Source organism: Glycine max, chromosome 2 (genome assembly GCF_000004515.6).
Source record: "Glycine max cultivar Williams 82 chromosome 2, Glycine_max_v4.0, whole genome shotgun sequence".
Classification (NCBI taxonomy): domain Eukaryota; kingdom Viridiplantae; phylum Streptophyta; class Magnoliopsida; order Fabales; family Fabaceae; genus Glycine; species Glycine max.
The window spans coordinates 41,585,105-41,607,395 of NC_016089.4; the positions used below are offsets into that span (position 1 = coordinate 41,585,105).

General features: G+C 30.8%; 2 protein-coding genes across 2 annotated transcripts; both read right to left on the bottom strand.

Moving 5' to 3' along the window:
• Positions 1-460: 460 nt before the first annotated feature.
• LOC100811580 (serine/threonine-protein kinase-like protein At1g28390) lies at positions 461-2,236 on the bottom strand. Its single transcript, XM_003518202.5, has one exon. It carries the CDS (start codon positions 2,046-2,048, stop codon positions 762-764), a length of 1,287 nt encoding a protein of 428 aa, XP_003518250.1. The 5' UTR covers positions 2,049-2,236; the 3' UTR covers positions 461-761.
• Positions 2,237-10,514: 8,278 nt separating this feature from the next.
• LOC100305727 (uncharacterized) lies at positions 10,515-11,397 on the bottom strand. Its single transcript, NM_001248933.2, has 2 exons — positions 11,171-11,397; positions 10,515-11,077 (listed from the first exon to the last, which is right to left on the bottom strand). The coding sequence occupies exons 1-2, from the start codon at positions 11,290-11,292 to the stop codon at positions 10,600-10,602; spliced, it is 600 nt and encodes a 199-aa protein (NP_001235862.1). The 5' UTR covers positions 11,293-11,397; the 3' UTR covers positions 10,515-10,599.
• Positions 11,398-22,291: the final 10,894 nt, after the last annotated feature.

Consider the following 22,291-nt stretch of genomic DNA (forward strand, 5'->3'; position numbering starts at 1 on the left):
TAGTATTTAGGTGTTCATAGTTCATAAATGATTTTCCGTATGATATTCAACGGTGGAACAATGTAAAGGTCTGATCCATCCATCTATATACATGTCTGCTGTAAATTGTAATGATGAGCTATATCAAAAACCACACACATGCGTGCATGAAAAAGTAATTTATTTTTTGAACTGGTAAATACTAAATAGTAGAACAGTTGTATAAGACAAAAACAATATATAAATAGTAATGAGACACAATTAATTAATTAATTAAATAAGCATTAAATTAATAAATACATGGATTAATTACTAATTTAAATTGTGTCAAAAAAATGAAAAATAACGTACACAAAACTGCTTGTTTGGTTATGTGTCTCATCCCATTTGACGCGCGTACAAGCTGAAGAATCACCAAAGAACTACTGCGTTTTTGGATTGTTTGACATGCATGGAGAGAGACAAGAACCATGTTTGATAATTGGTTCCAAACATATTTTTTTCATATATGCAGATTGGATTCAATATTATTAGAGACCATTATATTAGTAGATATTACAATCGTTATGCTTGCCAAACATGTAAATGATGTAACAAAGAATACATTTGCAAAGTAAACAAATGAAACAAAGAATTGTGGAATTAAAATGTAAGAGTATTAACTGACCAGGCCAGCAATTTCTTTTCCCCTGACCTGTAAAGATGCTAAAGTGTTAGTGGTACGAAAACCACATAGACGAGTTAAGATTCTCTCCAACATTCTTGTGGGGCCCACCTTCCAATCACCACCGGAGAGGCACCGGACTCCCCATAGACCTCGATCTCTTTAGCCTCACTTTCCCTTTTCTATTCTTGAACCCAAACCCAACCAAACCCGAACCCGAACCAACCGATCTAGATCTCACCGCTGGATTCGCGTGTCCACCCTCATACTCTACACCCGACACACTAGATACTTTCCCGTTCCTTCTACTACTACTACTTCCTAACTTAACTACTCTCACAACTTCCTCACTCCTGTCCCAATCATGAAACAAATCCCCACGCGCTATCTCCACGCGCCTCTTAATCCTCTTCCACATTACCGGCGCGCGAAAACATTTTCTCACCGCCGTTAGACACTCCAACACCTCCACCATCGACGGCCTTCTCTCCGGGGTGCTCCTCACGCACCTCGCCGCCAGCACCGCCATCCGCCGGAACGCCGCCATGTCCGGCGGTGCTCCAATTCTCGGGTCACAAATCTCCTTAAACTCGCCGCGCCGGACCAGCGGCACCGCCCAGTCCAGCACCGACGGCGGACTGTGCCTCACGTCGAGCGCGTGCCTCCCACTCGCGATCTCGAGCAGCAAAACTCCGAAACTGAAGACATCGCTCTTGGAACTTAGATCTCCCGGCGCAAGATAGCACGGGTCGAGGTATCCTAACGTCCCCGCCGGTGGCACGCGAGAATCCGCCACGTGTCCCCTCACCGCGAGCCCGAAGTCACCGAGTCTAGCGTTCCACTTTTCGTCGATTAACACATTGGACGATTTTATGTCCCTGTGAATAACTGGCGGTTCGGAAGAGTGTAAAAGGCGAACCGCTTTCGCGACCTGAACCGCAAACCGGACTCGCGCGGTCCAGCTTGGGGGTCGAACCGGTTTTTTAGTCGAGTGGAGAAGCTCGTGGAGCGAACCGTTTGGCATGTACTCGACAACAATGAGTTTGTTGTTGTTAATGTTGTTAGTTTGGGTTTGGTCGTTGCAGAAGCCAATTAGGTTAACAAGACGAGGGTTTTTTTTGAGGTGGGAGAGAATTTCGATTTCGTTTGAGGTTTTGGGTTTGGTTATTTTGACGGCGGCGACGAGAGCGCCGCCGTGGAAGGCGGCCTTGTAGACTGTGCCGTGGCTGCCTTTACCTAGGAAGGTGTCGGCAGAGAAGTTGTTGGTGGCGTCGAGGATGTCGGAGTAGGCGAAGTGTCGCACGGGCTGGGCCTGGGCTGGGCTTTTGGGCTTTTTCTTCTTCTTGAGGGAGTGAGGGTCGCATGTGGCTATTGCGGACTCGGCGTTGCAAGTGAGGTAGGGCATTGTGAGTAATGATGGAGAAAACTAGAGAAGAGAGAGCATAACTAACTCTGAACACTGAACAGATACATTTTGATTTAAAGGGAAATCAATTTAATGGTTCACAGCTTCGAACCACCATGTGGCAAGTGTGATGTGAGAACATTTATACAATTGTGTGATCCCATGCCTTGCTGTTTAATGAGATTGGATTCTTGTCGTAGTAATAAACTTTTGTCCACTCATATATAGAACCTTTCTTTGATCAAACGTGAACTAATTGATGTAAAATTATTTTAATAAAAATACCATACCCTTAGATATATAATTATGTTAAATAGTTTATAATAATCATATTTACTTTAAATAGTTTTGTCTCTATTAAAAAATATATATGGTATAAAAAAATAAAGAATCCTGATAAATGGATTTTACGCTGCTTGATGATGATGATATGAAATTTGAAGTTTTGCGGAATGGAAGCTTGAAGATTTTGACACTTTTATTTTATGGATTTATTTTTTTAAAATGTGTTTTTAATGTCTTTGCATGCAAGATGCGTACAAACTCTGATGCTTATTTTTCCTCTTTATTTTTTCTTTGGTTTGAATAAATTAAAAGGAAAAATATATTAGTATGCTTTTTTGAGAAAATAAAAATTAGAATAGAAGATGATTTTATAAGAACGAAAATAAATTCTATGAAATTATACGAGTGTAGAACTAGAAAGAAATCAAATTTTGTTATAGAATAGTACGACTAATATTAGATCAAATGAAAAAAAAATCACTAGAAGAGTAAATACATACAAAACACAAGCTATACTTTATCTCTCCTTTAACTTTTTTAAGATAACTTTCTCTTTCTTTGACTAGTTGGAACCTATATTCTCAAATTTCAAATCACAGAAGTATGATTTTCATTTTCTTATTGTGCATGATGGACTGTGTAGGGACATCTGAATCAATCTATTTATTGCTAGCATGGGTAAAGCATTGCATTATATATGCTACAACTAAATAGGACAAATTCAGAAGTTGATTAATTATGGTTACCTAGTTGGGCCCATTATCTTTTTTAATTTTAGAATCATCACGAAATAAATTAAATTTATTAGGCGGGAATATCGTAATATCTTTTTCTTTTCTTTACTGGTCTCACGCATTATTTTGCTGATTACTAATTACCAAAAATAATCTCAGCTAGCTCACGGACTAGTTGAAAGAAATTTTTATTACAATTGATTTTTACATTAGAGCCTAGCATTTAGAAATTTATCATATTATTCTTAAGGGAGTACTGAATTATGTGCAATCTGTAAAAGAACCAAAGAATTATGGTTCTAACAAATTTGAGAGAGACCACATGACAGCACCAAATTGAACGAACCAGAACCAGGATTTAGATAAAACTAAGTATGGAAAAAAGTTTAAACAATTAATTGAAGACACGCAAGCAAAAAATATAAAGAAAAATCTATGGGGACGAGAAGCTTATGACTCAATTACGAAAAGCTGGTTTGAGAGTAGATACGGTCCAAGCTTCAAATGATTGTGTTTCAAGTGGGAGTAGGCAGAAGGTGCAACAAAATGAAAATGATCGACAGAAAGCACCCATGTACATTCATTGGCGTGATTAAGTAGCATCAGGAAAACGACACTGAGAAATGTGAGACAAGAATCTGCATGCTTGGTTGCTTTTTGTTGTGCATCCTAAATTCCGTGGATATTTTAACCAATGAGTTAACCAATAAACCATATACTAAAAAAATTTAACATCATATTTTAACACAAAATTTTGAGATTTTGGATTATGAATATTTTCTTTACTTATTCAACTTTCTCATTTTAATTCACACTTATATTTCAACACTTTTGTATTCCAAGTTTGGATAATGGAGATGGCAGCTTACCTTTCTTTCTCAGTTTTGATCTCTCTTATGCATGGGAGTACTTACTTATTCTGAAATAAAGTGAGAGAATAATTGTTAATCTAAAAAGTACCTATGAAACTGATAGTGGGACAACGCACTATAGGCCCAACCGTATTCCTTCAGGGCCTTATTGGCTGAAGGACTTCTATAAAAAATATTATAATCACTTGTAGCTTGACTGGTGGGCCCTATTTAGGATCTTTGTTTTGAGTTCCCTGAATACCAAATTATCCTTAGACTTCATCCGATCCATTAGGAAGATTAGAATCAATATATTAGGTTAAATAGTCATTTTTGTTCTTAAATGTAAAGTGGTGATAAAATTTTTCTCAAAAATGAAAATTTAAATTTTAGTCTCCGAAAATGAAAAAAGTATGGCAAATCCATTTATCGGTTAACTTCTCTTTGTTGTCATTAATGAAAGAACTTACATGACACATTCAGATGTAATTTAAGGACGAAAAGGACTATTTATTCAAAAGATAATTTAATTTTCATCTTTCTTCTTTTTTTAATCATTGCAAACATAATATTACAATAAACACTTAAAAAAATAGGAAAGCAAGCATAAATTAGAACAAACATAATAATAATTATAAGAATGCTTAATAAGCATAATTTATGTGTTGTTCTGAAATTTTTATTGTGACAACATTTGGTAGTGATAAAATCAAGTTGGGTTTCATTTTTTGTAAGAATTAAGTAAATGACAGTGCATTCTTGTTTTAGTTTCATATTTTTGAGTAAAGTATTGCTACATTAGAAATTTTAGAAAAATAGATGGATTATATTAATTAATCAATATTATGTTTTTTATTATATTTGTTCTAACTTATGTTTGCGCTCCTATTTTTTTAAATATTTATTATAATGTTTTGCAATGATTAAAATGAGAAGATGAAGATTAAATTATATTTTGGATAAATAGTCATTTTCGTTCTTAAGTGAGTAGAGTGTTGACAAATTCGTCCCTAAATGTGTCACGTAAGCTCTTTCATTAACGGATAAGAGACAAAAGTTAATATAGATTTTCCACTTTTGGAAACTAAAATTTGAATTTTCATCTTTTGTGAACGAATTTTTCAGTGCTCTACATATTCAAAAACAAAAATGACTATTTAACCCATATATTGTTGTATGAATTGAAGAGTCACTTATGATGAACCAATGAATATTTTTATTTTCTCTCATTTACGTTTCTGTTGTGTTTCTTTTTTCTGAATTTACCTTAATTATTTCTCTAGTAGCTATCTGTCAGAAACAATATATGTGTTTAATGAATTACTTGTAAGTAATGAGTACAATTTTATTTTATCTTCAAATATATATATTTTTCTCACTTCCTAGCCTCCAAAGTCTAAATGCTTATTTGTTTGTTCGTTCCTCATCCTTATAAACAGTAGCATGTGTACATATAAAAATCAAGTTTACTGAACAAGTTTTTGGGAAACAATTATCTTGCTCTCTCTGGTGGGAGTGCGTTGAGTGTGGTGCGAGTGTAAAATTTCTTCTTCATCTCTTTGTTTCGGCTGCGTGAGTGGGGTTCCAATAATTAATCTCAACTTCGTAAGCTCTTGAGTTTTTACTAAGTGGAATTTAATCATTGCTTAACTGAAGAGAAGAGTGAGTAGCAAATATTCGAAATGACAAATGCTTTGTTTGACCTAAAAAACATAAATCAAGCGACAAATTTGAACTGCCTAAGAATGAACAACTTGTGCTAGTGTGCTACACCACTTGCATCCAAATACCACAAAATTTCATTCTTTAGAATATACTGGTTGTGAAAAATAAATTTTGCGGGTTATTAGAATTCTCACCAATATTTTTATACTGACTTTCTGTTTTACTTGCCTGCTAATTAAATTTGCAGCAGCAGCTTTATGCTTAAATTTTCCATAGTAAAATCAATTAAAATTTATCCTATCATAATAGTTGTTACTTAAAATTAAATATAATTTTTAAATGAGAAAATAGATGGTGGATCAACAGTGTAAAAGAATCTTACACTGATTACAAACAATCGTTTATAATAAAAAAAAATATTTTTATAATAATAATTTAGAAAGTTATATCAATAATAATTTTTTATTTGTTAATAGTATAAAATTATTTTATATTATTAATACATTGACTAACATAAAATATCATAGGTTTTGAATCATTTAAAAGTAGAATCTCATCAACCCACTTCATTTATTGTTATTAACAATAGTAGTAAAGTTTAAACTTAACATCTTGTGTAAATTAACTCAATTATTATCATTAGGTCAAACTTAATGGATTGACCTCATCTCTAAAACATATGAAATTTATTTTTTGAAAAAATAAACCCCTCATCAAATTTAACATGAAGGAATTGAACGAGTTGAACATTCATAGTTCGCATTACCTGCACGTTGAAATTCTGAGATACAAAAGAAAAATTTGGCAATCAATTAATAATTAATTGAGTTAAATTTTTTTTTATCGTAGCAATCGAAAACAATATCAGATTTACAAAAACTTACGTATTCCTTGACTAATCGAGTTAATTCTATTAATTGAAACATCTGATCGTGAAATAAACACGAGATTACCTAGTTGGATTCTGCTTATGTCATTTGTTTAATACCTCGTCCTCTATTTTTTTTTTTTAAACATGTTGGGCTTAAAATTCAGGACTTATTTTTTTTTATTTGGAAAAAATGTAAATTATATTAAATCCAAAATGATACAACAATAGATGGGACATACCCCGCAACTAGAGAAAATTAAAAGTCTTCCTAATATAAGAAAACCTATATCAAGGTGTTAAAACAAATACAACAGGTGTGTTTGTCTATACATAAGAAATTTAATCTTGTTAATAATCTCTATTATAGAAAATTGATAATCTTCGAAAATTAACTTGTTCCTAGACAACAAGATGTAATAGGCTGTAATTGCTATAGTTAGACAACGAAATTTTCCTTGAATATTTGATGTGGATCTGCCCCTAATTAAAGAATCAGTAATACGCTGCAAAGGAGTGAAACGTCTGCGGAAAGGAACTAAATTTTGAATGTGAGCCCAAACTTAGAGAGGTTTCTAAAAAAAAAATAAATGACCATTTGACTGGGCAATAGTCTGTAGAGAGTTAATTAATTTCCATATCACACCAGAAGGGAAGTTTTGTGCTAACGATTCTCTAGCTAAGAAGAGTGCTTCTCAAGTTCATAAGTACATCTTTTAGATGGATCTCTTAATTTATCTTCCGGCGGATCCATATGTTCTTTTTGCTCGTTGATAGCTTAGCTCCTGTTTGTTTTTCTTTCTTGTTTTTGTCTCTTTATTTCATTTTGTAAAAAAAGAAGAAACAAAACTGACTGTGGGGGTGCAGGGCCGGATCCAGGATTTAATGGCCGGAGAGGCCAAAATCAAAAAATAAAGTTCAAAGAAAATATTTATATATTTTCTATAATGATTTAAGAACTTATAATAAAAATAAATTTGCATAAAAAATATTAAACATATTTTTAAAGACCCAAAATTACAAATCACAATAATCAATTCTACATGTCACCAATAATTTTAATAAATATATAATAAAAATTGGTATTTATATTAATCATTAATTTTTTACAAAAAAATTACGGGAGCATTTGTTTCATGAAATCTTATTTCGTTCCTAGAAATGTTATTCCCATACAAATTAGATGTGGATGGCATCCACACGAGTGTTTCAAGAAAAATACATTTGTTTAACTATTAAAATTGGTTGAAAATGTTTTTCATATTCCTAGAAATATTTAAAAAAATGTGTTTGGTTCAAGTTATTTTTTCCTAAGAGTATATGTTATATTACCAAAATATATTTTTTTATATTAAATAACTTCTTATGTACACATACACAACAAGACACAAGGCTAGACATTCTAGTTTGCAAATAACAATAAAAAGATCTTACAATTTTTTTCAATAAATTTCTTAATCACATCTTATTATTAAAGAAATTAATATAACACCAAAATATCCCCTTCAACCTCGTAAAGAACAAGCAACACAAAAATACACCTACAACAAAACTTTAACCACACTCAAGTAAACAAAAAACAAAATGGTAAACTACCTTAATATCAATAATTAATTTTCATAAACAATTGCAACATACTCGTTTTCTCTCTTCAAATTCGCACTCTGTGTTATCAAAATTGATTGGCAAAATCTAAAATACTAACTTATATATAGGTATTGATATTGGTGGTATACTAAAATTGTTACCTAATTAATATGATTCTCAAGTCTCAACCCATAAGAATCCATATTCACATCCACTTTTCATGAGAATCACTCAATATAAAATTAATATAAGTATGAACATTTTACTTTTCTATGAATAAAAAATACTTAGGATTATTTTTTGATTATCTTAAAGCAAATGTGGAAATATACATTCCTATTTCCACATTCTGAGAAATCCTAAAAGATTATGTGAAACAATCGTCTCTTATTAATTGTATTCTAAAAATATATTAAATTTGAATAAATTATGTTGATAATAGTAGCCAACAATCATTGAAGAATAATTAATTTACTTTCAAACAGTTTTTTATTTTACTGAATTTACTTTCAAATAGTTGAAAAATAAAAGAATAAAAATATTTGTTGTGAGAAAGGCTATAACTCCGAAAGCAAAATGTGGTAAATTAGAAGTCCAACTTAATCTAATATGCTTTCTTAAAAATCATATTGCAAGACCAATATTTTCCTCTTATTCATTCTATATCAAAGATCAACCATGATTTAAATTTTAGACCACTTAATTAGAGATAAAAACCGACAATTTACTTTATTAATACTTCTATGGACTACAATTCAATAATTAATTGTGTGCAATAAGTATGCCTTTTGTCTTTCTAACATTCTCCTTATATAAAATTCCTCCTCGAGCAGCGCCACATGACAATGCTACATGCACTCCTTCATTTAGGTTCCTTTAATCCCATTTTAAGATGTATTCATGAGCAAGTGTGTGCTGTGAACCTACGCGCGATTTTTTTTTTTTTTTTATGGCTCCAAATTGCACATTAAAGTTCATATTTTTTATATGTCATTAAAGTCCATATAACAACCTGTTTGACGTACTAGTAAATATTTATTAGCCAATTGTGTCCGCATTAGAAAAAGAAAAAGGAGAAATTACGCAACGAAAGGCGTAAATCCTACTTCGATCAATTACATTCCGCGGAAAAAAAGGTTTTTTTTTTTCAAATTTTTTAAGCATTAAAATAAAGTTTGTACGGCGTGACATCAAGTTTCCACAATGCACTTTACAAGTCAACTTATTCTAATGAATCATTTCGCCTTAATTAGGCTTTAAATCAAACCATCTTTTCTTTATTTTCCTAGGAATCTATTTCATTTTGCAAACTATATTCAAAAAGCAAAAACAAATATTCTTGTGGGAAAGCAAATCGCTGTCCACTATCCAGGATTGTAGGTTTCTTCCAGCCATTTGCGTAAACCTTCACACACCATGCGGTGATGGATTTGCCACATTCATGCAATTAATCAAAGACGAAGATCGAATGATTCATATATTATCTCAATAAATATCCAACTTAAAATACGCTTTGACATTTTAAGTGTGTTTCTGTTTGCATCTCCTTTCCTTTGTCGAAGCAACGGAAAAACAACAACAACCTCGTATTTTTGTATTGGAACGTATAATTTACACAATCAACGTGGGCTAAACACTCTTCCAAACACAACTTAAATGGTCCAATTTTTTTATTTTTTTAGATTAATATTAATTGTTAATTTTATTAAATTATCAACAACTTCTGTCCGATCTTTCATTTAACGGTATCAATTCATGAATGCGTGAATGAATGGACGCAAGAAATTGATTTCCATGTGCAGTTGACCCCCTTGTCAAGCTTTGTTTGGTACTATGTGTTAATTGATTCCTCGTCAAGGACCAAGCCCCACTTCAAAGCGTGTGCCGATGTTGCCTAGAAATTTCTAGCAAACTTTTAGAAACGCTCTTCCTATCCTAGACTTTTAGGCATGCAAGACGCTTGGCTATCATGACTCACTTAACAGTTGAGGACTTAAGAGTTTTGTATATCTCTTTCAATGACCTTAATCTCATTCACATTAAAATTGGAAAAACAAATGCTAAGCAAGCTTTGCTTCTCTATTTTTCCTCTCAAGTCATTGAATTCAGCTTATGCCATTATATTTTGCAGGAAAATAGAAGAGGGTATGTGATTTTTTGCTGCAATGAAGATTTGAACCTAAAACTAAGGAAATTATCAAACTCTTCACCATTACTATTATTAGCTCACTCTTCCACAAACCGCATTTAGTATTCAATTGACAAACTGAATCTTAATTTTCATTGTAAATTATGATGACATTCGAGAAGAAAATGGAAAAAAAAAAAAAAGGGAATGGCAACTGTCAAGTTACAATGAGTCTAAACTCAAACACTTTTTGCTCCTTCATTAATTCACCATTGTTCTGTACATGTATTGGGACAAAACTTTGAAGGGGAAAAAACGCAAAAGGAACCAAAAACCATGACCCTTTTTTCTTTCTTTCCTGTGTATAGACTGATCATCTCTTACATAACTCTTTCATTCGAAACCTTTTATTCTTATAATTTTTAGTATTATTTTAACTTGAAACTTCATCCAGAAGCTTATACCTTCTCACCTTATTCCTGAAGACCTGTTTGGTTGCACCACTTCTTGTGATGTCTTCTGACCTAGTCCTCCTCAGTCTCTCTTCCAAGGTACCATTGGTGACAATCCTCTTCCGGGTTGAAACCAAAACCGGCGAAGATTTCGGTGGAGAATTGGATGCTGATGGTGATCTTGATGACTCCGGTGACTTTGGTTTCTTAATTGGTTTATGAATTTGGAGATGAAGGACACTCCCTTTCACTCCCTTCTTCACCGGTCCAATATTTTGAGCACTGTTGTAGCTATTACCATTCCTGATTCTCTTGATTCTGCTCTCATCATCGTTGTTCCTAATAGATGAGGAAGAATTTGATGAATTGGTTGACCTCTCTTTGGTGTCCTCTCTTTGACTCAAACACCAATTGCAGGTTCCAAGAGACTCTGGCTTCGGGTAGAGATTGCTGCAGTATCTGCCAAATTTGACAAACACAAGGGCTATTATTGAACATGATTGTTTGAGAAAACATAAATATGGGTTTTTTATTTTAATGATATGTACCTACCTGTGTTGAGATCTGAATTGGCAGGCTTTGCATTGAAAAAGCTGATCAGAGAAGCCAAGATCCCCACACATGCAACATTCAGTGTTGTTGGGTTCAGAGTGAGTTGTTCCTTTGGTTGTCATGTTTTGCTGTATGTGTTGTTGTTTCTCATCGAGAGAGAGAAGCAGAAGATATTGATAATTGAGGAATAGCTCTGGGTCTATGGCCACACAAGAAAAGGCGAGGAGACCCCCAAATGACAAAACCGAGTCCTTATATATATACAAATAAAAACAGATCCATGGACTTTAGTTTCCGTGTGACCGTGTTTCTGAAGGCTTGGCTTGTTGTATATTTAAATGCAGCAATTTCGTGTTGATGTAGGAAAGGGAAATTAATTGAATACTAGAGGTTGTTTTGGAAAATATTTTGTCTAGATCAGTTATTTTTTATTTTCTGGGAAATAATTATGTTTGAATTAAATAAGATTATTATTGATAACAAACTTTTATCTCTAAATACATAATACACTTACATAATCAGAATTTAAATTCAAATCTTTTAATTAAACTAAAATAATTCGTCAGTTGATCCACGGCCTAGATAAAAGGAGAAAAGACATTCTTTTCGAGCTAGCTAGCCTTTAAAAAATAAATAAAAAGGAAAATTGAAATTGATTGATTTTTGGATTGGTCCATACTTAGACCCCATGAATATGATATTCCAAAGAGGGGTCATGGTCATGGCTTCATAGCCTCTCCTGGCCTAGTCATAGACTCGTGAGGGAATGGTAGACGATCGAGGACTTATAAATGCCAAAATGGAACATTGATTAGGCCAAAAAGGCTAAGCTGAATTAAGGGGAACCTTATCTGGGCCAGTGAAGCCACCCCTCTTTATGGTTCCACATTGAGAGAACTATATAATTTCACAGGGATTACTTTTATAATATATTTTTTGCAACATATTTTATAATTAAGAGAGATAGGAAGAGGAAAAAAGAGAGAAAGATAGGATGAGAAAGTAAATCATACAATGTGACGTAATATTCTGTCTAAGAATAATATATTTCAGTTTTTTTTCTTTGATAGTGAGTGCATGGCTAATAACTAGTGCAATTTTAAATTTTTTATCCCTCAATTTTTATATTTATCTTACAATTTTCTATATCTATTATTGAAGGAAAAAGAAAATAATAATTTTACTCACTTTTCATCATAATTGTTATATCTATTATTCTTTTTCTCTTTCCTTATCTCTATGTACACCTCCAAAGGGGTGTGAAAAAAAAGTCTTTTTTTTAAGTATACACACCTTTAATAAGGGAGGCAAGAAAAAAAAAATTTAATGAATAGCGAAAAAAGAAATAGATAACAATGATAATTAGAAGTTTTTGTGGACTAATTGTGCTATTTCTTTTTATATGTTTGGTGAATATGATAGTAGCAATGGTAATATAGGAAGAATTCTTTTTTCATAAATGTATACAATCTTGAGAGTAAAAGAGAGAGAAAAAATTAATAATAAATGTGACGAATCATATGATATAAATGAAGAAAGAAGTAAACATAAATATAACGGTTTTAAGAATTGGGATGTAAAATAATTAGGCTTGGTAGAGGTATCATCTTGCTCGCTAATTGTGCTATTCCTTTTTATACACATTAAGGATCCGTTTCATATTTAGGATTAGAAAAATATGATAAAAACAATCATATTACTCCAATTACTTGACCAACCAATAGAATATTATCCAATAGGAAATTATTAACTTATAGAGTCAGATTTTCTTATCGTATTTGTTAATTTGCAAATTTTATGCTATAGAGAGAGTTGAGTTATGACAAAGTGGGATAAGTTTAAGAGGAAAAAAATCTCTTTGAATCTCACTCAACATAGCTTATTCGTATTTTTTGTTATCATTCTCTATGTTAATATTATTATCATTATTGTTGCTCTCCAATTACTTATACCACCATATTGTTGCTCTTTCCAACATTTATTGCCATTGTAGCAGCTGAATCGCTATTTTGTTAGTTTTCTTACTTTTAACATTGTCCTCACCATTATCCAATATTATTGGCACCATTGTCCATATTGTTATATATGGCTACTATTGTTATCCTTACTATTGCTACTCCCTGCTACCAATACTATTTTTTTTATAAGTTTATCTATATACATTTTATATTAGTATCGTCTATTTAATTAGTTATCTTTCTTAAAAAAAATGATCTGTTTAGATATCTATTACACATCAAATACTGAGTTTGATAATAATAATAAAATTAATCATTGTCAAAACGTCAATCTTGCCCGCCCAAATACAACACAACAAAAGAAGCACAGTGAGTAATTGTTGCTAATTAAATCTCAGTGACTTCTCGTGAGTAACTGTCAGATGAAGCTCATGATTGATCATATCAGTTTCTGGGCCTCATGAAGTCAAAGGTTGTAAGATAAATCTCACCAAAAAGATGGCAGTTGGATAAACAGATTCTTGTACATGTGACTCTAAAGTTCATCCAGGTGGTGACGTGGCTTCTATTGATTGGTTTTGTCATAACAACCACCATCGTAGGCAATCTAGTTATTACTTAAGACTAGTCGAATATGGCTTATAATTAGTTGGTTCCGGTGAGATCACTACAACAAATTAGTTGATAATCTCGGAGGGTCCATCGGCATGGTAACAAGTAACAGTTAGAAAAAATGCTAACCACCTTTCATAAAATAACAAATTCTTCTTTCCGTGCGGATTTTAATTTTCAAATTTCATACAAAAATTAGAAGAGAAAATCAATATTGGACTGGTCGTTGAAATAGTAAAAACATTGATTTAAGCTTTAATAGTCTTTTTTTTTTTGGATGTACATGGAGAAAAGGACGAAAGAAAGAAAGAAAAAGAAGAAGAAAAGAAACAATAACAAACAAAAGTCTCGAAAATCTTCTCCCCAAGGCATCATCAGCCAATACGTGAATCATTGGGACTTGCTAGATGGTAAGCACTAAGCACCTCTCCTGAATTGGGATTTGAGACCAAGCTTTAATAGTAGACTAAAATTGAATTGATAATTATAATTATAAAATCATATAATTGATATTTTAATATTATAGACCATATAATATTAAAAAATTAAATGACTTAATATTTATAATTTGATAATATTAAAGAGTTCAATTTTTATGTATTGTAGGTGTAACTAATTTTACATTTTTAAATGTCAACAAATAAAAAATATTTATTTTTTTATGAATTTTAAGATATTTTTTGTGAAACCCAATTAACTTTATCATTTATGATTTGTGATTGGATGATACTGTAAAAAAAATTATGATTTTGGTGTTTTTAGTTTTCTCAAATTTATGATTTTGGTCCTCGTGAATTTTAATTGTAACATTTGGTTCCTCTAATTTTATACATTGGTGATTTTGGTCCTCTTAATGGATTACTAAAAAACAATTATGATTAATTGAGTTATCAAATTAATTATAAATTAATTAAAACCATTAATTATTAAAAAATTGTATAAAAATTATTAATCTTAATTTTTCACAACATTGTATTCCTCCTTTTCTTGGCCAACATTTTTTCTACCTCCACTATCACATGGGATTCCTCTAATATTACATCACATTAGGATTAATAATTTTTTATTAATTTTTTTAATAATTACTATTTTTATTTAATTTATAATTAATTTAATATCTCTAATGATCACAATTATTAGTTAATAATCTAAATAGGCGACCAAAATCATAAATTTATAAAATTAGAGAAATCAAATATTACAATTAAAAATTAAGAAAACCAAAATCATGAATTTAAAAAACTAGGAGAACCAAAATTACAATTTAATAAAAAAATTATCCGTGTATACATTATTTGCTCAATATTAAAAATTAAACTTCATTTATAAACGTGACAACTAATATTCAAAACAACATAAAGATATGTCATAACATTTAAGGTTAACAACCCACAATAAGAAACTAAATAAATATAATTAATATTATCATCAATCATTATAATATTGGAATAAAATTGTATTACACATTATAATATGAGACTAATAAAATTCACATTATTTTTTTTAAATAAAGAAATAAAAAATAAATGCAATTTTCTTAGTAAATTAAAAATATTTTCCGTGGTAAAAGCATATTTTTGTAATACTAATGCTATTCACAAAACAACATGGCCAACACAATACACATAAGTTAAGTTTCCCCACGACTCTATACGCCTATTATAATTGCCTCACACTTGGAACGATTCCTTCCCACTTGTCAACATGCTTTTGCTTCTCCCAATCATGTTACTATACCGTACAAGTCTCATTCATTTCTTCAATTTCCCTTTAATTTTTTGTTTTGTGAAACTTTATTCAAGCGGCAAATACCAATCTCATATTTGCACATCCACACAAAACAACTTCATTTAAGCATAACCAGATAAAAGGGCATCGGGAACAACAAAAACACAAACCGGCCATGCTCTCCGTTTCATGGCTTTCATAATATTAATTTTCTTAATGCAACTGCAGTAGCTAAACACAAAAGAATTGTGAAAATATATTGTCATAACCAAATACAGGTGTATATATATTGAACGCTCCCTATCCATTAAAAATAGTAGGCACGGAAGATTAGAATCTACTTTCGACCGACAATGTTACATAGGGTGGACACATAAAGAAAGGTAGGGATCTTGCCATGTACCATCAATTTTATTTTTTCTCTCACTACAACCACTAGTCTAAGTCATGCACTCGTTTACCCTGAACCCCACGTTTTTTGGTTAATGGTTGCGTAGCTTGACTGCTACTACTATAGCACAATTAACGACCCTTCAAAATTTCAAACCTTAATTGGAAGGCCAATTACTTAATCAAACCAAGCTGCCATAAATCTTAGACATGTTCTATTTGAGTTTTGGAAAGGTCTAGTCATGAGATTTGCATCGCTTTTGCTTCCTACTTCTACTTGGGAAGGAATGTACCCGAGTTATCTTTAGTCATGTATGTGGTTTGGGATTTTAGTTATGTACAATACTTGAAATTGAAAGAGTTATACTCTTAATTGACATCTTTGATATCAAAATTTACATGGTAAATATTGTGTAAAAAAATTGATTGTAAATTCCTCCTAATTTTTGGTTTCTTGTTGATGTGAGATAGGATGAAGTACCTTTAAGTTCAACATTATCTATCAATATCATTTCAGGCTCTATCTAATTATGAATTTGAGATGAGTCATGTAGTTCACCTACACGTATCATCTTGGCATTGGCCTCTGAGCCAAATACCTACATGTGTACATTCTTATCGACTCTGTACAAATGCATTAGTGTGTGACCTGACATGTGATGTTTAGTGTTGTCATCATGTTATAACGATTTCAAAGAACATGTACTTGATAGTACGAGACCAATCTAGAAATCTCCAAAAAGTCATGGTATGTTCGGTCTATATAGTCAACTAGTGTTAGTGTGTGTCTATAATCCAACTTTGTAGAGACAAATGTGATATCATTTTGAAAAATACATAATTACAAAAAAATTATATAAAATTTGATACTTACATATTTCTTAGAAGAACTTTAATTTTTATAGTTGACTCCTCTCTTGTGACATGTTTAAATATCTTATTCCTTTCATTTTATCTTGGATGTTACCTCTTATTTCTCTTTTAATTCTCCTATGAAAATTTTCGTTCCACTTTTCCTCTTCTTTTTATTCTTTGACTCTTATTTTCCTTGTTTTGTTTAAATGCCCTTCTCTTTCCTTTTACTTCATAATAATAATAATAATATCATTAATGTCACCACAGAAGGAATAAGGAACGATTAAGGAGAGAAAGAAAAAAAAATGAAAACAGAGAGCACTGCATAAAAAAGTAGAAAAGGAAAGAATATTTAATAATGAGAAGTGAAGGTATTTGAAAGTCGAAACAAGGGAGAAAAGAAAAAACAGTATTTCAGTAAACTTATTAGGAAAAAAAAATAATGTGGGTACATTAAGTAATAACGGAATAATGTTTAGTAATTGTGCTTCACCAAGTCCTTTTATACGTGGGTTCTTTCGGACTTACAATATGGTCTTGCGATTTTCTTCCTACACCCTATTTTTTTTCAATATACCCAACAATAAGAGGAAAAAGTCAAAAATACCCTTACATATAACTGGATTGATAATATGAATAAGACTTATGAATTACGGATTACCAATCTGTAACCCCCGTATGGATTGACAATCCATATAACTTCCACGTTATTAGCACGACATTCTAACCAACTAAGTTAATAAGTCAATTGTGTTAAAAAATAATTAACATTGATATATATAACACTAAAATTTCTAATGTATATTTAATACACATATAAGTTTACATAATAAATTTTGTAATAATAAATTTTTTAATAATGTATTTTTTTTGCATATATAAATTTTAAATATAAGTTTACATATAGATATAATAAAAATTTATACATGTAAAAAAATACATTATTAGATCAAAATTAATTGTTACAAAAAATTTTATGTAAACTTATATATATATATATATATATATATATATATATATATATATATATATATATATATATATATATATATCAATGTTAATTATTTTTTAACATAATTGATTTATTAGCTCGATTGGTTAGAGTGTGATGCTAATAATGCAAAAGTCATAGTTTCGTATGCATTGGCCTTACGAAAGAAGAAGTAAAAAAGGATAAAGTTGAAATTTTTTAAAATATGTTAGGTGTAGAAAAATTTGTTAGGTGTAGGAAGAATAATCTTATGATCTTGTTATACTAATGTCTAAAATGGTCCACGTGTCACTTGACGTCTTCTTTTTTATCAATTTGAAAAATATCAAAATAAAATAAAATAAAATTTGTAATTAAATCTAAAAGAAAATAAGTCAAATAATTTCCTTTTACAAAATTCATTTTCTTAAGAAAAGCTACAAGAAATTACTTAAATACTTCTAAAATAGTAAGAAAAATTATAATATGAAATATTTTCAACAGGTAGTTTAAATTTTAAAAATTACAAAAACGATTCATTATAATTTTGAGTATCTATTTTCGAGAGTGAGACTCTCACTCTCCTCACTACATTCAATTATCTCATTTTTTTTCTCACTACAAAGTAATACCACATACAACTTATGAGAACGAGATTATTTTTTAGTATTTCTTTTTCAAATTTTAAACTATTGTTATTATTAGTTTCTCACTATCTTCAAATTTAAATTAAATTAATATTATTTTTATATTAATTTAATTCATTAAAAGAATATAATAAAATAATTTAATTTGTATAATTAAAGTATATTTTATATATATATATATATATATATATATATATATATATACTTATCCTGTACGATTGCATGATTTCAAATGTTAGTTTTCATTTATAATGTTCAAATAATATATGTTCGGATGCTGTCATATTTATCATACTTTTATATCCTTTTATTTCCCAGCTACGAATTCTACTTTGCTTTCTAATTTGAATAGGAGTTGGACGTTTTTCTTTTTTTTTTCAAATTCAAAGTATCTCTCGAGAATCAAGTATTAATCTTTTCTCATATTAATTTTTCATGTTTAAAAAATATGATTATCTATCAATTATGACACACCATGTTAGAGAGTAGACCAATCTCATTGCTTGTAATAGAGTCTTATTCTAGCTAGGGAAGCAGTTATTCATAAGTTGATATTAGAACCTTGATGATTAAGTAGTTTAGCACAAGGTTGGTCTGCAAGCGGGTATTCTATGCTTTACTACTACAAAATGTAGATTTAACATCAGTTTTCGATAAAATCAATATAAAAAAACATAGTGGCATAATTGCAAATAACATGAGTTCGTTGACATCGATTTTCCAAAAAATGATGTTAACTGACTCACGTTAACATCGGTTTTTTCAAAAACCGATATCAGGAAATTATTATTTAACATTGGTTTTTTTCTAGAAAATCGATGTTAGCATTAACATCACTTGGTTAACATCGATTTTTTAATGAAAATCGATGTTGAACCTACATTTAAAAAATATGAACCAAAGCCTTATTTTCTCGAGCTCTCGTCATCTCCGTCTCAGCACCCTCTTCGCCTCCACTCTTGGCATCTCGTCTCAAGTCCCTACTTGTAAAAGCATTGTGTCTTCGAACTCCAATCTTCGCACTCCGGTGTTGACGTCTTCCGCCACCATGACATCTCGTGTCTCCGTCAGGTACCTTCCCTTTATTCCACTCTTTCTCTATGTATTTGGCTTCTTTGTGGCGTCAGATACATCTCGCGCCAGGTACCTTCCCTACCCCATCGGTGTGTCGTCCTAAGCATTTAATGTTTTTGTGTTATGCTTTCTTTGTGGACATGGAAATCCTAAGTTTGTTGATACAGTAAAGGTTTTGTATAGTAACCTTATAATGCTAAACTTATTCCTCATGTCATGAAAAAAAGGTTATGTTTTATGTATATTGGATTGTGCTATACAGTAACTTTATAATGCTAAACTTGTTACATTGGATTGTGCTATACATTTGTGTTATCTGGTTGTAGTTGATTGAGCTTAAAGAAGTAGAGACATATTCCTCTTGAAGGGAATTTGTTTTATGTATAGGTCAACAATTTATGTATTGTATTGTGCATGTATATTCAATACTCAAACTAGAGAGTGAGATGCAACACAGGTATAAGCGTGCTTGTTTTCTCATATTAAGGTAGCACCATAAATAGTAGAAGTTTTAGCCTTGAGATGGAGTCTAGAACTAACAATTAATTATAGCATGGAGAGGATTGAAGCTGACTTTGATTTTAATTTTTCAAGTTGTTTGTGCATGCTTTAAGGATAGTAAAGGAAGTCCACAATTGCTCTTGAAATAGAAGGACTACATTTAGTTAGCATAGAGTTTAAACTTTTAATCTTTATCTCTTGTGAAAAGAAATAGGAATAAACCACCACATGTTATGGCACCACTTGGTAGGTGCTACCAAAATTGTGTGTGGGAAGACTTGGTGCCTCGACAAGCCTATGTAAGACTGTAATGATGGACTCTTTTGTCCTTTTCTATTAATGAATGATTTGATTTTTGAATAAAAAAGATAAAGGTATAGCAATATTCATTAGTTACTGGAATGCTCATAAAATATGCATACCTTGCAGTACATGAAAATGTATTGTTGATTTGTTGGTAGAAAGATGTTGTTTGGCTAAAACAAAGAGCAGCCTCATATTATTATTTTTCTTGTATGTCCAAAAGTCATTCATGCCACATAATTTTATTCCTCTAGTCGGTCCCGTGAGGCTTAATTCAGATAGGAGCAATTCTTTGAATTTTGATCATGTCTTCCTTTATTTATATATATGTTTTTATTTTTTCATATAGGAGCAGTTTAAATTGTCTCCCGTGAGGATTTCAGGAATAATTGAGAAATGATAATTGTTTACTTCAGAACTAATTTAATTTCTTATAATTGTTATTATTTACACTCATTTATTAATTTATGTTTTATTATATCATGTAATATTTTACTAATCAAAGACCATTGGACCAAAGAGAATCAAGGTCATTCGCATTCGATGGGCAAGATATTATTTGAAAGTTAAAAATCAAACACCAGGACTTTAAGTAATCTTAGAATTGTAGAGTAGTTATTATGTTAATTTATATTAGGTTATAAAATTTATTATGTATTGACTTTTATTTTTCTTATAATTCATTGTAAATATTCAATTATATATTATGGAAAAAATTTAAAATGCTTGATAAAAACTACATGATCTTTGCTTTTTCAATTTACACGTTAATTGGATTAATTACAAAAACAGATAGAATATTAAAAAATACAAAAAATATCATCGATAATTTAGATAAATCGATGTTATCAGTCAACAACAACATCGATTTTTCAAAAAATTGATATTATTTTTTATTGACAACATTGATTTTCCCAAAAACAATATTGATTTTTTTTTCAATAAAAAATAATATTGACTTTTTGAAAAATTGATGTTGTTGTTCACTGACAACATGGGTTTTCATAAAAAAATTGACATGATTTTCTACGTATTTTTTTTATTACTTTTTTATGATACCACATCAATTTTTTATAAAACTAATATTGTGTAATTTACTTAACATCACTTTTGTAAAATCAATGTTACCTTTGACACTTTTAATGTCAATAGTTTCCATATTAATTAATAATCAATGTCAAAGGACCTCGTGAGAAGGCATTCTAGACATATATATATATATCCATTCACTTATTTTCACTATATAACAACTTAAGCTTTTGGAATAATTGTGTTCACTCTATTGATCACATTCTATGACAAGACCTTACGAGTTTATCTCCTTCTCGCTTTGTATTTAGACATGTTACGTTCTCCTAAAATGGTGTATCTAAAGTTGAGTACATTATTGTGTTAGAAACTCTATTTCGATAGTATGTATTACTAGACATGGTTTTCTTTCATGCTTGCCATTATTGTTGAATTTTATTAGCGTGGAAGACCATGAAGTCAAGTGGACCAAATCGTAGGTTAATGGGTTGGAGCCCATGAACCTATTTAGAACAAGTTGGTTTATGACATGATAGAAATGCAGTATTGAATGGTTATAGTGTTATTCGAATATTGCATCATTGTGTTCGAATATTAGTTCCAAAATCAATCTTTAGTCACACGACAAAAAGAGTTGCTGCATAGTCATCCAAAAGCAACATCATCATATCTAGGTTCTCTAGCTCTTATATTGCACGGAAAATACTTAAAATGCAATGAATGAAAAAGTCATCTATTGTGCAAAAACTAGAAACTTCTCTTCCTTCTTCTATACAAAGAATAAATTTAGGGTTGTGCATGTAATTAATAATAGACCAACACAGTTCTTATTATTGAATGAAATTCATGTAAATCTGTTATGGAGATGAAATTCAGTACCTATAGGTGATGAAACTTCAGATCATTTTATAAATTTCACATGGATTTCACAACAAGTGTTAAGAGTTAATCATCACCATTTTTCTCTTTTCAATTTCACTTACATGTTCAATGTTCCAACTTAATTGGCATGTCCATAAAATGGCTCACATGTGCAAAAGCCCCTACCACCAAA

Excerpts from the sequence above, each read along its gene's own strand:
- LOC100811580 (XM_003518202.5), bottom strand. The coding sequence starts at position 2,048 with ATGCCCTACCTCACTTGCAACGCCGAGTCCGCAATAGCCACATGCGAC.
- LOC100305727 (NM_001248933.2), bottom strand. The coding sequence starts at position 11,292 with ATGACAACCAAAGGAACAACTCACTCTGAACCCAACAACACTGAATGT. Across the intron at positions 11,078-11,170 it reads CAATTCAGATCTCAACACAG|ATACTGCAGCAATCTCTACC; the intron begins GTAGGTACATAT and ends CAAATTTGGCAG.